The sequence below is a fragment of the Alosa sapidissima genome, chromosome 2, assembly GCF_018492685.1.
Source record: "Alosa sapidissima isolate fAloSap1 chromosome 2, fAloSap1.pri, whole genome shotgun sequence".
Classification (NCBI taxonomy): domain Eukaryota; kingdom Metazoa; phylum Chordata; class Actinopteri; order Clupeiformes; family Clupeidae; genus Alosa; species Alosa sapidissima.
The window spans coordinates 24209435-24222948 of record NC_055958.1 but is presented as its reverse complement, the minus strand read 5'-3'; the positions used below and the strand labels follow the sequence as shown (position 1 = coordinate 24222948).

General features: G+C 41.8%; 1 protein-coding gene across 3 annotated transcripts in view; it reads left to right on the top strand.

The window, feature by feature from the left end:
* The window catches only part of thsd7ba (thrombospondin, type I, domain containing 7Ba), a 134661-nt gene that overhangs the window by 25120 nt on the left and 96027 nt on the right, over positions 1 to 13514 (top strand). For all 3 annotated transcript variants that reach the window (XM_042084244.1, XM_042084243.1, XM_042084242.1), the window contains exons 2-3: positions 2864 to 3194; positions 8642 to 8820. In XM_042084244.1, coding sequence (XP_041940178.1) covers positions 8679 to 8820 — 142 coding nt within the window. In that variant the 5' untranslated portion in view covers positions 2864 to 3194; positions 8642 to 8678. The remainder of the gene's footprint in view (positions 1 to 2863; positions 3195 to 8641; positions 8821 to 13514) is intronic.

The window sequence follows — 13514 nt, the reverse complement described above, 5'->3', positions numbered from 1 at the left end:
ACCTTTTTCAAATTTAGATGATGGAAAATGTGACGATAACTTGAGAAAGTAAGGCTGTCAGTAAAATGTTTTCTTTGTTTATACTTATTTCTTTGTTTGTTTAAAGGAACTCATTCACCTACATTTTGCATAGCATTATACTTTTGTTGTTTTAGTTGTTCGATTTTAGTTTCCATCAAATTAATTCACTCCGGGAGCAATGATTTAACATCCTGACAACAAAATACCACTCTGTGAATTGATTTGAAACGCAAAAATTCACCCCATTCATATGCAACGATTCTACTGTTTCTCTGTCTCTATAATATTTGCCCTGTCTGAACACATTTACTCAGTAATTATTCATTACTACCCCGAACAATAAAAACAGTCTCCCAGTAAAGCTTATTGTTTAACGGCTAATGGTTTCCATCGGTTTTCTCTGCACACACACACACACACTTTCCACAAAGGGAGTGCTTGCCGAAAATGCTGAAAGACCATGTAACATTATACACTCTTTCTCTTATTAACTGGACTTGCATTTTTAGCACACTACTAGGGCTTGATCACAATAGAGATGTCCACTCATGGAAATCTGACCAGTCGAAGATAATCTTTCAGAGAGATGGGTGGGGGTGATAGGCGTGGTCTGCGAAGCCCAGCGCTCGCTCATATGTATGCTGTCCACACCCTGCAATGAATGCATACGCTACGTGACCCTTCACCGCCCCCACACCTCGACTTGCTGCTTGTTTAACCATCCGTGACTAGGCACCTGCGTTAGCTGGGGAGAGACAGGCAGGCAGGCCGGAGGTGTGTGGGGCTAGCTATAAACAGAGATCTGATTGAGTTCAGCACCCTTGTGGCTGCAGTCAGGTGTAGGTGATGTGCCCTGCTCCCCACAGCACTCCTGTGAGTGTCACTGGCAGCCCTGATAGTGCCTGACGGCCGCTCCCCTGTCTCCATGTACTGGTACATTCCATTAGGCCAACAAACAAGCAGGATGAGTTCCATCTGCCAGGGCGGTATGGAGAAAATAATATGGAGACAGTGCGCAGCTGCGGAAACGAGAAATGGCTTGGTGGGGGAGTGGACCTGAAGAAGCAGACAGGCGAAATAGTGTGTTGTTTGCTCTTAACAATAAAGCAATCTCCTAATTATACCAGTGTGCAATGGATACTTTGCCTTTTTGGCTGGGTATATGTTGTAGTGTAGAGTAACCACTCTGATTTCATCAGGATTTACCTACTTGAACTATGTGCAGCAGGATTTTATATGGGAGCATCTGAGTTATAGTTACAACGTAATGTTATTTTATCTAGTGTGTGCTTGGATGTCACCATTGGAGAGAAATAGAGAAGATTGATCACAGAAAGACTCAGGTGTTCATTAGCAGGAAGAGAAATATAGCGATGACTGCATGAGGTAAAATTCAAGCAAAACCCTTTTACAGCAATGTGATGTAAGAATTGGAATTTATACCTCTTATCGTCAATTTTCCACATTACGGTGGTGTGTCGAAAAAACTGACAAAAGGGGTTATGCACTTGAATGGTAGAACAAAGTTACATTTACAGATGCAATTACAGATGCTGCGGGCACGTAGTGACGATATCTGTCTAAGTCTTATAAATCAGTGTATCATCAAATGAGTTTGAATTTGTGATTTATTTTCAGGTAAAATAAGTACATAACTGCTGCTTTAACACAGTGTGGAAGCCAGAAAAAAAAGCAACTCTTCTAGTGTCTCTACACCAAAGTTATGACTTCCAACTGACAATAAAAACAGGCAATGTTTTAATGAAGTTGTAGGGTGTTGTACTCAGTGCAGCAAACAAAGCCTCAGCAAGACCTCTTTCATTCCAAACAGGGACCTCAAAAGTTGATCCATTCATAATGTTTATTCAATAATTTGTTCGTTCACATTGTAGTGTTCAGAATCATTTGTTTTACCTTTGTCGCCTTTTCCCTCCTCTCTGTGTGACACCAGGGAGGAGGGCATAGGAACAGCCTGAGCCAAAGAAAGTAATTTGAGACACAATGGTGGGGTAAGGCAAAGCACTTAAAAGTCCTGCGAAATAAAACCGAGGGGGGGGGGTCAGGCAGGACCAGGGCCACCAGAGCATGGCGTGGAGAGTCAATAGGTGGGCAGGAGTAAAAGGCCTCGACAGTGGACGGAATGGGAAGGAATGGGATGGGAACAAGGGCACGGAGTGTTAATGGAATCAGGGATTCAGTGGGATGAGCTCGCAAGGTCCAGCTCAGCTGTGGTGTTGACAGGTAATCATTAAATGTCAACCAGGAGCCGAGCAGGGCCTGCAGTAGTGCTACTGTGTAGTGTTTTCCAACATGGCTGATACTCTGTGACAGCTGATAAATTGTCATACTAATCTCCTCCATTTTGAATGCTTTCTCTTTTGAAATGTTTGACAAATAAACAAATACTGATTTTTGTCCCTGTCTCAGAAGGCTTCTGAAGCATGTGTACATTCTGATCACATAATCCCTTGCTCTTTTTGGAGCTCAGTCTGATTTTTACCATCTGAAATTACAAATATATAAAAAATACTTTTTAAGATGCTGCATGGTAGACACATTTTTGACTTGTTGTTTTTAAGTTTCTTATTTAGATATGTCTTGTAAATCTTTTCTTTCACAGTTTCTTCTAGTAGTTCAATTACACTCCCCTTCCATCCTTGGCTTTCTAGCATCCATTGTGCAGAAATTAAAAATGGCAATCTAATCCTGCCTCAGTGTGCACTGAGTGTGCATGTTGCGTAATGAAGGATTCATCTATGAGGTCAGGTGACTTGGCTGCATGTCCCCTTTTTCTCCTCCTCTGCCCTAAATTATCTCCGTCTCTTTCTCTGCCTTTCCTCAGCCTCATTGGGTCTGGGACCATTCCCAGCGCAATTTTCTCACGGAGGATACCTGATCCAGCCTTCGCCGACAGGGTTATCGGTGTCCTTTCGCCGGTGATGGTGTGACAGGCACATCCTTCACGCCCCAAACTTCCCGAGGGGGAGTCACAGAGGATTAGCTGCTGGATGATGCGTCAGGAGAAAGACAAGGTTCTGTTTATCTGCTGTCCACGTGTCACCCCGAGCAACTGAGAAGGCCCAAACTGTCAGCACCAGCAACGGCACCACCGGCCCGGTGACTGCTCCACTGCCTGTCAGCGCTAAGTGATGACTCTCAGCCTACCCCTTTAGGTAATGTTCCGAAACAGAATGGGTGGCAGTTTGTTTGCCGCCATAACTCCCATCTGGTGGACACAGCCATCTCTATCTGCTACCTGTTCCTGTTGATGAAGAAATACATAAAAGCTGTGCAGTTAAGTGTGTGGGTGTGTGTGTGTGTTTGTCTGTCTGTCTTATGTGTAACATGGCAATAATTCCCAGCTTTTTGATGTCCATTTTTATGAGTAACTACTTTTGGTATCATCTTCAAATGAAGTTTGATAGTACAGGGTCATGTGGAGGACAGACAAACGCACCTGTCATCCCCACTAACCAGCCAGGCTAAGCACGGTGTAGTTTTGCTATTCGGCTCAGAACACCCCGCAAAAATGTAAGAAAAGCCTTAAAAGGCTTTATTGGCTTTGACATTGCCAATAACATTGCCAAAAGACGGCGTCAGTTATAATGTTAGCAGGCTTTGTTCAGTGCCAACTGGGCTGCCAGTGGTGTTTTATATGCTTTATGTTGGTTGCTCACTAGGCTTCAGAACTCTGTAATTGTGCTTTGAGAGATGGCTGGTGCATTGTGCAACTGATTTTCCTTTTCACATTCAGAGGGTGAAGCTTTCTCCACATTAGCATGCTGAAATGTGGATTTGAGAGCTTGAACTTCCACGCAATCCAAAAAATTGATTGGAGAATTTTGGTTGCAGATTTGATTCTGATTGTTTCCGATCCTTTCCTCATCAACATTAAAGGCTGCAACACAAGCTGAGTGTTCTTATAAGCTATTTCTCTGGCAAAACATTCACTCTGTGCCGCTGTAGCTCAGATGCCAGAGCAAGGTGCTAGCAACACCAAGGTTGCAGATTTTTACGCATACTGATACAATGCACACCTTGCGTGTTCCCCAAGTCCCTGTAGGCAACAGCATCTGTTATATTAGTGGCACCCTAGTGTTTTAGTCTACAACCCTGTTTCCAGAAAGGTTGTGAAGAAAACACTGTGTAAAATGTGAATACAAACAGAATTTGATAATCTGCAAATCAGATCACCATATCAAAATCAGTAAACCCATATTTGGTTGCAAAAAGGACATAGACAAGATACTAAATGTTGAAACTGATCAATTAGAATATTTCATGGAAAATATTTGCACATTTTGAATTTGATGCTAGCAACACGTCTCAAAACACAAGGAACATTTTACAACTCACTAGGTTAACTGATACCATGCTTGGTGTAAAAAGGGCATCCCAGAGTAAGAGTCTCACAGAAGAAAATATGTGAAATTGTGAAGAATCTTGGGATTATGTCATCCATTTCGCATAATAGCATTATAATTCAGAGAATCCAGAGAAATCTTTGTAAGGGACAGGGCTGAAAACAATATTGGATTGCCGCAATAATTTGGGCCTCAAATGGCACTGTATTACAAACAGATCCGTTTCTGTAAAAAAAACATTGTATGGGCTCAGAAATAAATGTCCTATAACTAACCTATAAGGTCCTAAAGCATTGTATATGACCACAGTTTCATGCCTCATTCACAAATCCTGGTTAAAACTCATCCGTTCAAAGAAGAAACCATATTTAGAAATGATCCAAAAAGCTTCCGTTTTATCTGGGTGGGCCCGAGCTTACCGGTATTTAAGATGGACAGAGGCAAAGTGAAAAACTGTCCTGTGTTTCTTTTTGGAAATCATGGACGCTCCATCCTCTGGGATAAAGAGGAGGGGGACGATCCAACTTGTGGTTAGTGCACAGTTCAGAAGTGAGCATCTATGATGGTATGGGGCTGCATTATGCCATGGACAGCTTGCACATCTGGAAAGACAATATCAACAATGAATAATGGATAGGGGTAAGGTTTTGAGCAGCATTATGCTGCCACACAGACAATATCTTTTTCGGGGAAGACTTTGAATATTTCTGCATTCTGCACATACAGTATCACAGCAGTTTGTCCCCATAGCAGAAGAGTCCAGGTGCTAAAATATCCTGCCTCCAGACCTGCCATATTGGGTACATCATGGAATAAAAACACATGATTAAGAAGACCCCAGACTGTTGTGCAGCTGAAATCCTATATCGGGCAAGAGTGGGACAACACTTCATTGTCCAAAGTCCAGCAACTGGTCTACTCAGTTCCCAAGTAGATGAAGCAACACAGTCATGCCCATGTCCCAACTTTTCTGAGACATTTTGCTGGCATCAAATTTTCAAAGTTATATTTTCCAAAATAAATAATGCAATTTTTCTGTTTCAACAATGGAGATGGTGTCTTTGCACCACCTTTGATTAAATGTACAGTGAATATGATTTGCAAATCATAGTACATATTGTTTTTAAGTATGTTTTACATGGTGTCACAACTTTTTTGGAAACAGGGTTGTAAAACTAATGGACAGGCCCACAGCTAATGGAATTGTCATGCAAAGGTGACACTAAAAAAAGTTACCAAGCTTGCTAAATGAGTAATCAACTGAGACCATGGTATAAAAGCTGATTTGGGGATATTAACTTAACAGTGAAAGTCAGGTAACCATTAATAATATTGGGTGAATATGTAGTCTATACACCAAGGATATTACATCTAGGATCTGTGGCAGTAGATAACTAGTCAGGAGCAGTCACAGCAATTAGCATAGGAGAATTGCACCAGTTACGGCAATTTTCCTGTTAACAATATGTTCTAGCCAATGGAGGTCATGTGTATGTACTTGAGGAATTGGGGAACATTGAATGGAAAGGATGTGTTTTTTCATGTTGATGTAAAACAGCTGTCTTCTCCAAAAATGCAAAATATCTCAGAAGTGGCCAACTAAGCAGGTTTCCTTCCCTGAAAGAGTCTTTGATGATTCTCTCAGTCATGCAATGATTATGTTGCTGAAATACAAAATTACAATATAATATTATTGAAGGGGCCTGTTGTCCATCCATGCATGTTGTGATATTCAATTAAATTACGCTTCAAAGGACTACTTGAAGGATGCTGCTGTCTGGAATGTGTACTGTATCTATGGAAACATTAACATCCTCATTTTTGTATCAGCATCTAGGCATATTGCACAAGTTATTGGTTTCATGTGACCACGCAAGCCAACTGGACCATAGTATTGAACAGAAACCTCAGCAAATGAAAGGCATCGGTGTCAAATGGACTGGATTAGCCGGTTTTGTTTCCCCTTCACCAAAGATGGCTTTATGATCATCCAGGGAAGAGAGGAGAGGAGTGAGAGAGAGAGAGAGAGAGAGAGAGAGAGAGAGAGAGCAGAGATGGGATAAATTGGCAGTGTATCAGGTGCCCGCGATGACATCGTGGCTGCTTTGGGGGAAGCTAATCAAACATTAATTATTGGGACCACCTGTTTACCCGAGGGGTCTGCTCTCCTCTCTGTCCCCGGGTGTTGATTGCAAGATGATCAACGCGCTGCGTTTCACGAAAGCGCACCACTCGAGAGGGTTAGGGAGTGAGTGAGCGTTCCGTCACATCTCAGCTCAAATGTCACGAGATGGCCCTCTGGCCCTGACGCAGCCGCGGCACTCTCAGAAGCTCAGCCGCGCACACTGCACTGTGCTGCACTGTGCCTGCAACCAGGCAGCCACGACTGACCTAGTTATTCTAAAAAGCAGCTTAAGACTTTGACACATAAGATTTTCAGGATAGCTGGGGCTTGTGGCTGTCAACAGCTACACACAGGCAAACGTAGACTCACAAACAGACACACCGTACACTCACAGTTACACACACACAAATGCATAGTCACATACAGTAGGTCCTCCATACACACTTTCACGCAGGCACATGAAGCAGCATACTCACACATTTTTGCTCATAAGAAGGGGGAAGCATTTATATTCACCACCTCCTCGGAACTGCCAGTTTGACAAAGATAGGCTACAATCCATCACTCCAGTGAGCTCTTTTACACTTACTGACTCCAGTAATGTTTGATAAACCACACCTAACCTGTAAAAAAATCTACATCATGAATATAAACTCTGCACATTTTATAGAAGGGCTCTGTAAGCCAAAGTCATTTTAAAAGCATTTCCTAATCAGTCAATATTATGTATGTATGTATTTGGTTGTAGGGGATGGTTCTTGCCCTAAAAATATTGCTATTATGCCGCCTGCAGAGAAGTCAGGGATTTGCTCAGAAATGAGGCAGCCTTTTGGCTCGCCTGGTAAGCCGGCCAGTAGTGCACGTCTCTAATTGACCTGTGTTTGCTTAGCCACATATTTCATGCAGGTATCGAAGAAGATATGGTGATGAGCACCCACCAAGCACTGATTTGCTGCCATTTGTTTTGCTGCCGGCATTGTCCTGGTTGTGATTTTCTTGGCCTTCTTTGATTTCTGACTCCACTTTTCTCTCTTCTCTCCATCAATCTTTCTCCACATACCCCTCTCAAATAAGATTTAGCTAGCAGTGAAACACTGCCAAAGCAATGAGATAAAAATCTAATTTTCCTGAATGAAATCAACCGAAAACCAATTGGAGGCCATGGGCTTTCCCGAGAAATCACATAGAAATAATCCCACCTTCCAAATGCGTAGTTAAGCTTAATAGTTATTCATCCATCAATATACATATTTTGTTCAGCAAGCCAGAGAAGATCGGATGAACCAAATGCATTGTGTGCACCCACTGAGCGAAAAGAATAAATCAAAATTTTAATTTATGTGCAGGTAAGGTGGGCTTACCAATGGCACAGGGATATATCCTTGACAATACAGAGGCCTTTGGGTGTTTTCTTATCCACAGATCTGTGCAAAAATCATTATGCATTCACAAGACAAGTACAAACGGAAAATACAATGGCACAGACCATTTTCAATCAGTAAACCACTGGATTGGGATCATTATGTGAGTCACAATTTGTTGCCAGTGAATTTATTGAGAATTGTTAATGCTCAGAGAGGCCATGTGAAATAGTCAATATATTTTAAAGTGCTCTATGTACTCTACTGTGTGAGGGCAATGTTTGTGTCATGTTGATATTAAAACCTCTCTCACTTAACCTCTATCACTCTTTTTCAAATGTGTCTCATTATTTCTGCATTATTGCTGCTGTTGATACATTGCTAGGCTGTCAGGAATTTGAGGAGCGTCTGTATACAAACTTAATTCTTTACCCTCAGGGTGTGAGTCACGGCACCAAGGGACAGGCATAATTAAATAAGCAGCAAACTGAAATATGTGATTACCTCCTGTTATTTCAAAACTGAAATTATGGAATGGATTTTTATGATGTAACGCCATATGCTCTAACCTTAATTCAGGGGATGAGTTCCAGGCCTCTCTGACGATTTATCCATAGCCAGTGTCTTGGATTTGTCTCCAGAGGGGAAAAGTGAACTAATAGGGCATTGACCAGAGCTGGACTCTAGAGAGGTAGTTCCTCACATAGCTCAGACTGACACACTGCTTGAGTTTAATCTCCTCTAAAGTGTCTCCATCTCTCCCTCTTTAGGAATAAGAAAAGGACAAGGCAGTCAAGTGGCTGGACTATGATTCTAAAAGATGACACTGGTGTCGTTGGTTGGACATGGCGTGTTGGGAACTACCTGCTGCTCTTCTTGTCTCTCACCATAGTTCAAGTGCATTCAGACCTGGAGTTTACAAAGGATAAACACTATTCATGGAAAACAGGTATGAATTGCAAAATGTCTCATTAAAGTTAATGCTTCATGCCCTCCTGATTACCTGCTTATGTCACAGAAATTCAACTCCCAAATGGGAATGAATAGAAACCTTGTTTCTGTTCTGTGGGTCTTATGTTGGGTTGTATGCTCATCTGAACAAATGTTCTATAGATGATACTGAAATGAGCTTGTTATAATTTTAGATCATGTTAAAGTACTGCATGTATATTTCGTATTGTTCTTTTTGTAATGGATAAACATATGCATTACATCATGTTTTTTTTACGTGTTATAACACATTGAACTATTTCAGCCACATACTCACTCACTTACTCTCACTCACTCACTCACCCACTTACTCACACACTTACTCACTCACACACTCACTTACTTACTCACACACTCCATTGCCATGCAGGATAGACTTTTGCTTTCCATTTCCACTTGAGTAGCACTTGTGCTTTCATTCAGTATTCTCTTAGCAGCTGTAAAAAAAAACGCCAAGACTGATGAAATAACTATGGGAGGATATAGGGACGTTAGCATAATGGTGTATTCTCTGTGAAAAATGATCCATCTCCTGGCGGCTGGTGACAAGAGTCTGAGGAGAGTATAATCACATATAATGATATATATAGTAATCTGTCCTCAGTTTTCAAAGCTACAGCAAGTAATTATTTGCCATTCTGGATTCCTGTGAATTTATGACCAGCCTCTCAAAGTAGGATAGTAAGGATAGCTGCACCTTCTATGGGAAATCTGAAAATGGAGCTACAGCAGGGTTTTTTGGGCTAATAGATGTTTTCACCATACAGGCAGAGTTTGTATATTGATAAGAGTAGAAGTAAAACATCAATTCACCGTAGAACAGCCTATCTTTTTCCCTTTTTTTAGAATCACAGCACAAGTATGATACGCTGGAGTCTGAACAAATACATTTGAAAATTCTATTGTCTTTTCAGATGTACAAATTCACTCTATACTCTGCAACAGTATACAAATCTTTATCTTCCTCTGGCACATGCTGAGAATGTGTTTCAGCACACAGATAAAGCCAAGGATTTAATTTATGGTTTTGAATGTGACCGTGTCAAAGCTATAGCAGGTGCACCTGTCTATCTCCTTTTCCAGCGCAGCATGACAACTTTGCTGTCAGTACAAAAAGCCTTCACTCTGTCTGATTATTACTTTCATTTCATTCTCTGCAGTTGGGTAATGATACTGCCCATGTGATAAAGAGATTGATTAATTTCACTTGAAAGGGCGTATGTTCAAAAGGGATCTAAGCAGAACACCAGGAGCGCAGATTGGCACCCTTGCAGAGCAGAAGGCAGATTATGTGAACTGGTGCCTCACTTAGGATAGGAAATCACTGTCTGATACTTACATTTTTTTTTAGCCATTTTAGATTGCTACACCGTGCATCTGAACTAAGCGGAGCGGTTTTGATCTGCTGAATTCCAAATTCTGATTTCACTTACAATATGATTCCTTGAACAAGAAGATTTTAAATCAGATTGAAAATCATTTCATATGTACACAAAGCCTAAAACCTTAACACTTAAGCATTTAATTGGGCTAATAACCTTAAACAGCTAGTTGTACTGTACATGGCAGTATAACAGCATTTCTTACTTTGCCTTGCATGCTTGGCTGATCAGTAATGGGGAGTCTTTCAATGGCCTTTGCTGTGACTGTGTCTGTGAGTGTGAATATGCATTGAGGTTTGGGTTTGACCTTCATCAGCGTTTGTGAGACTGGAGCACCCAAGGCAATGGCTAATGGGGCAATCATTTAGTTCTTTAAACAAAGCTGTCTCATTAGACCTTTAAAGTACACAACCACTTTTAAGCTATTTTTTTCTAGCCTTGAGAGAATCAAAGCATAGAATAATGCTTTGTGCTCTCTCAACTCTGCAATCTGTTTTGGCCACTTTCAGATTTTAATCATACGGACAGTGTTTTCATCTTCATACATTTTTTAATGTATTTATTGAGATTCGGGGTTTGGGTTTCATGAAAGTGTGATATATAGCACAGTAAATTATGAACCTTATCTTAAGCCTAATGGTCTACGTGCAGTAGTGTCAATTCCAAGAAAAAAACTTGTTATGGTAGTGTTTTTCTTTCTTTAAACATGCAAATCCAATTGCTTTATGTATAACCATATCTGCTGTCTGTAACAGAAGCCTTAAAAGAAGCCAGGGCGACCGCTCGGTCATCAGTACTCATTCTGCTTGACTTATCGGCTGCCTTTGACACGGTTAATCACCGCATCCTTCTCTCTATACTCGCTAACATGGGAATCTCCGGTTCTGCTCTCTCCTGGTTTGAATCCTACCTCACAGGACGCTTGTTTAACGTATCATGGCTTGGTCAGCTATCTGCACCTCACCATCTCACCACAGGGGTCCCCCAGGGTTCAGTGCTGGGCCCCCTTCTCTTTGCTATCTACACCTCCTTGGGACAGATTATCCGTTCGCATGGCTTCTCATACCACTGCTATGCAGACGACACACAGCTCTATCTGTCCTTTCCACCTGATGACCCCTTGGTTTCAGCACGGATCTCGGATTGCCTCTCAGACATAGCTACATGGATGAAGGCACACCACCTCCAGCTGAACCTCTCAAAGACTGAACTGCTGGTCCTCCCAGCTAAACCTACCATACACCACGACATCAACATCAAATTTGACTCCCTGTCTGTTTCACCTACCAGGACTGCAAGAAATCTAGGAGTTGTTCTCGACAACCAACTAAACTTCTCAGATCATGTTGCCTCAGTCGCCCGGTCATGCCGTTTCGCACTCTACAACATACGGAAAATCAGGACTTATTTGACTCAAGATGCTACCCAACTTCTGGTTCAGGCAATAGTCACCTCACGACTCGACTACTGCAACGCCCTCCTGACAGGTCTCCCAGCATGCGCAGTGAAACCACTTCAGATGATCCAGAACGCGGCGGCGCGCCTGGTCTACAACCAACCCAAAAGGGCCCATGTTACCCCGCTGCTCATCCAGCTACACTGGCTACCTATGGCGGCCCGCATCAAATTCAAGGCTCTAACGCTTGCCTACAAAGTAGTCTCCGGTTCTGCTCCCACCTACTTGAATGCCCTCATACAGACATACGCTACCTCCAGACCGCTGCGCTCCTCTGTTGTTCCTCGTTGGTGGAACACACTACCAGTTCCTACAAGGGCAGGGACATCCCTCTCCATTTTCAAAAAACTCCTGAAGACCCAGCTATTTAGAGAACATCTCCTCTCATAGCAACACTTACAACAAGTCGTGCTGATCCTAGCACTCACCAGCCGTCTTAAACTGACAAGTAACTATTAAAAACAGCACTCACTGATGCACTTATTCTTACTGTACTCTAATTTTTTTTTAAATTGTCCTAAAATTGTTGAGAACTGCTCTAAAACTTAAACTGTTTACCATGTTGTAAGTCGCTTTGGCTAAAAATGCGTCAGCCAAATGTCACCAGACCCAAATGAAGTTCACTTTGTGAAAGGGGTCTGGCCCCTCTTCCATTGAAATATTTCCCCAAAGTGGGTGGGCCTTATACTATGACAGAGGAGTCCGGTTGAGGCACTTTTGTAAACAACTAATGGCTGCCACTGATTGTGTCAGTATTTAACAACCTGGACAGAGTATTAGCTTTATAAGAAGGAACAAAACAGCACTTAAGCTTTTGTCAACAAGAAAGATGAGTTTGCTGTACTTACAACAGTATGCATGTTAAACATGAGCCACGGTGGCAACATAGTTCTATTTACTGTAGTAGCACTATGTTAAAAGCAGCAAACTGGCCTCTACTGTATAATTGGTTTTCATTCAGTGGCTGAAAGAGAGTTGTGAAGGCGGTCATCAAGTGGCTGTGATGGTCGACAGTCAAACTGCTGGGACAGTGAACCCTCTGCTACAAAATCTTGCAGAAAAGGTAAAAACCTAACAGGTATTGGTGTTTAAAGGCCTGAAGACAGAACACAAATCTTTCCTATTTAAGTCCCTTTCATACCCAGTCTGAATTTCCGGACAAAATATTCTCACAAAATCACATTGATAATTAAATACACTAGTGCAGCCTGTTCAAGCATGCTATTCCATAGGAAAACTGTAGCCCAATTACATGCTCGCTGGTAGACCTGCTTTAAAAATAGGATGACAAGGAAAAACATCATTCCAGCTAAGCATTCAGTAGCCTAATACGGAATATTATATTATAATATAGGCTAATACATGTATCGTAAACGTGCTAATTACCAACCATTTTGTTCGAAAATTCTAAAACAGCAATGTTTTTTAATACTTCAAAATTAACTCCTAACATTTTTCAGTAGCCATAGGTGTGGGGTCAGGGGGCCCTGAAGCCCAAGCCTTTGCATGGAATCATTGCCTCAATATCAACAAATCAGGATGTAGGCTATGAATCTGATTGAATTTAGTATTGGCCATCCCCAAAATGCACCAGAATACAGGAAATCACACAAATTAAACCCCAAAACCCCCCACCCCCCCCTCCCACATATACGGCAATAAGTGGGGTGCCCTTAATACATATGGTCCCAGGTGCCCGAAAGTTCATAATCCGCCCATGCTTGCAGTCAGAATTGTTGTTTGTTTATTCAAAGTCTAAAGACAGTCCAAAGAAGCTTGGGCTGTTAGAAGTGTCAGTTTATTGCACATTCTTTT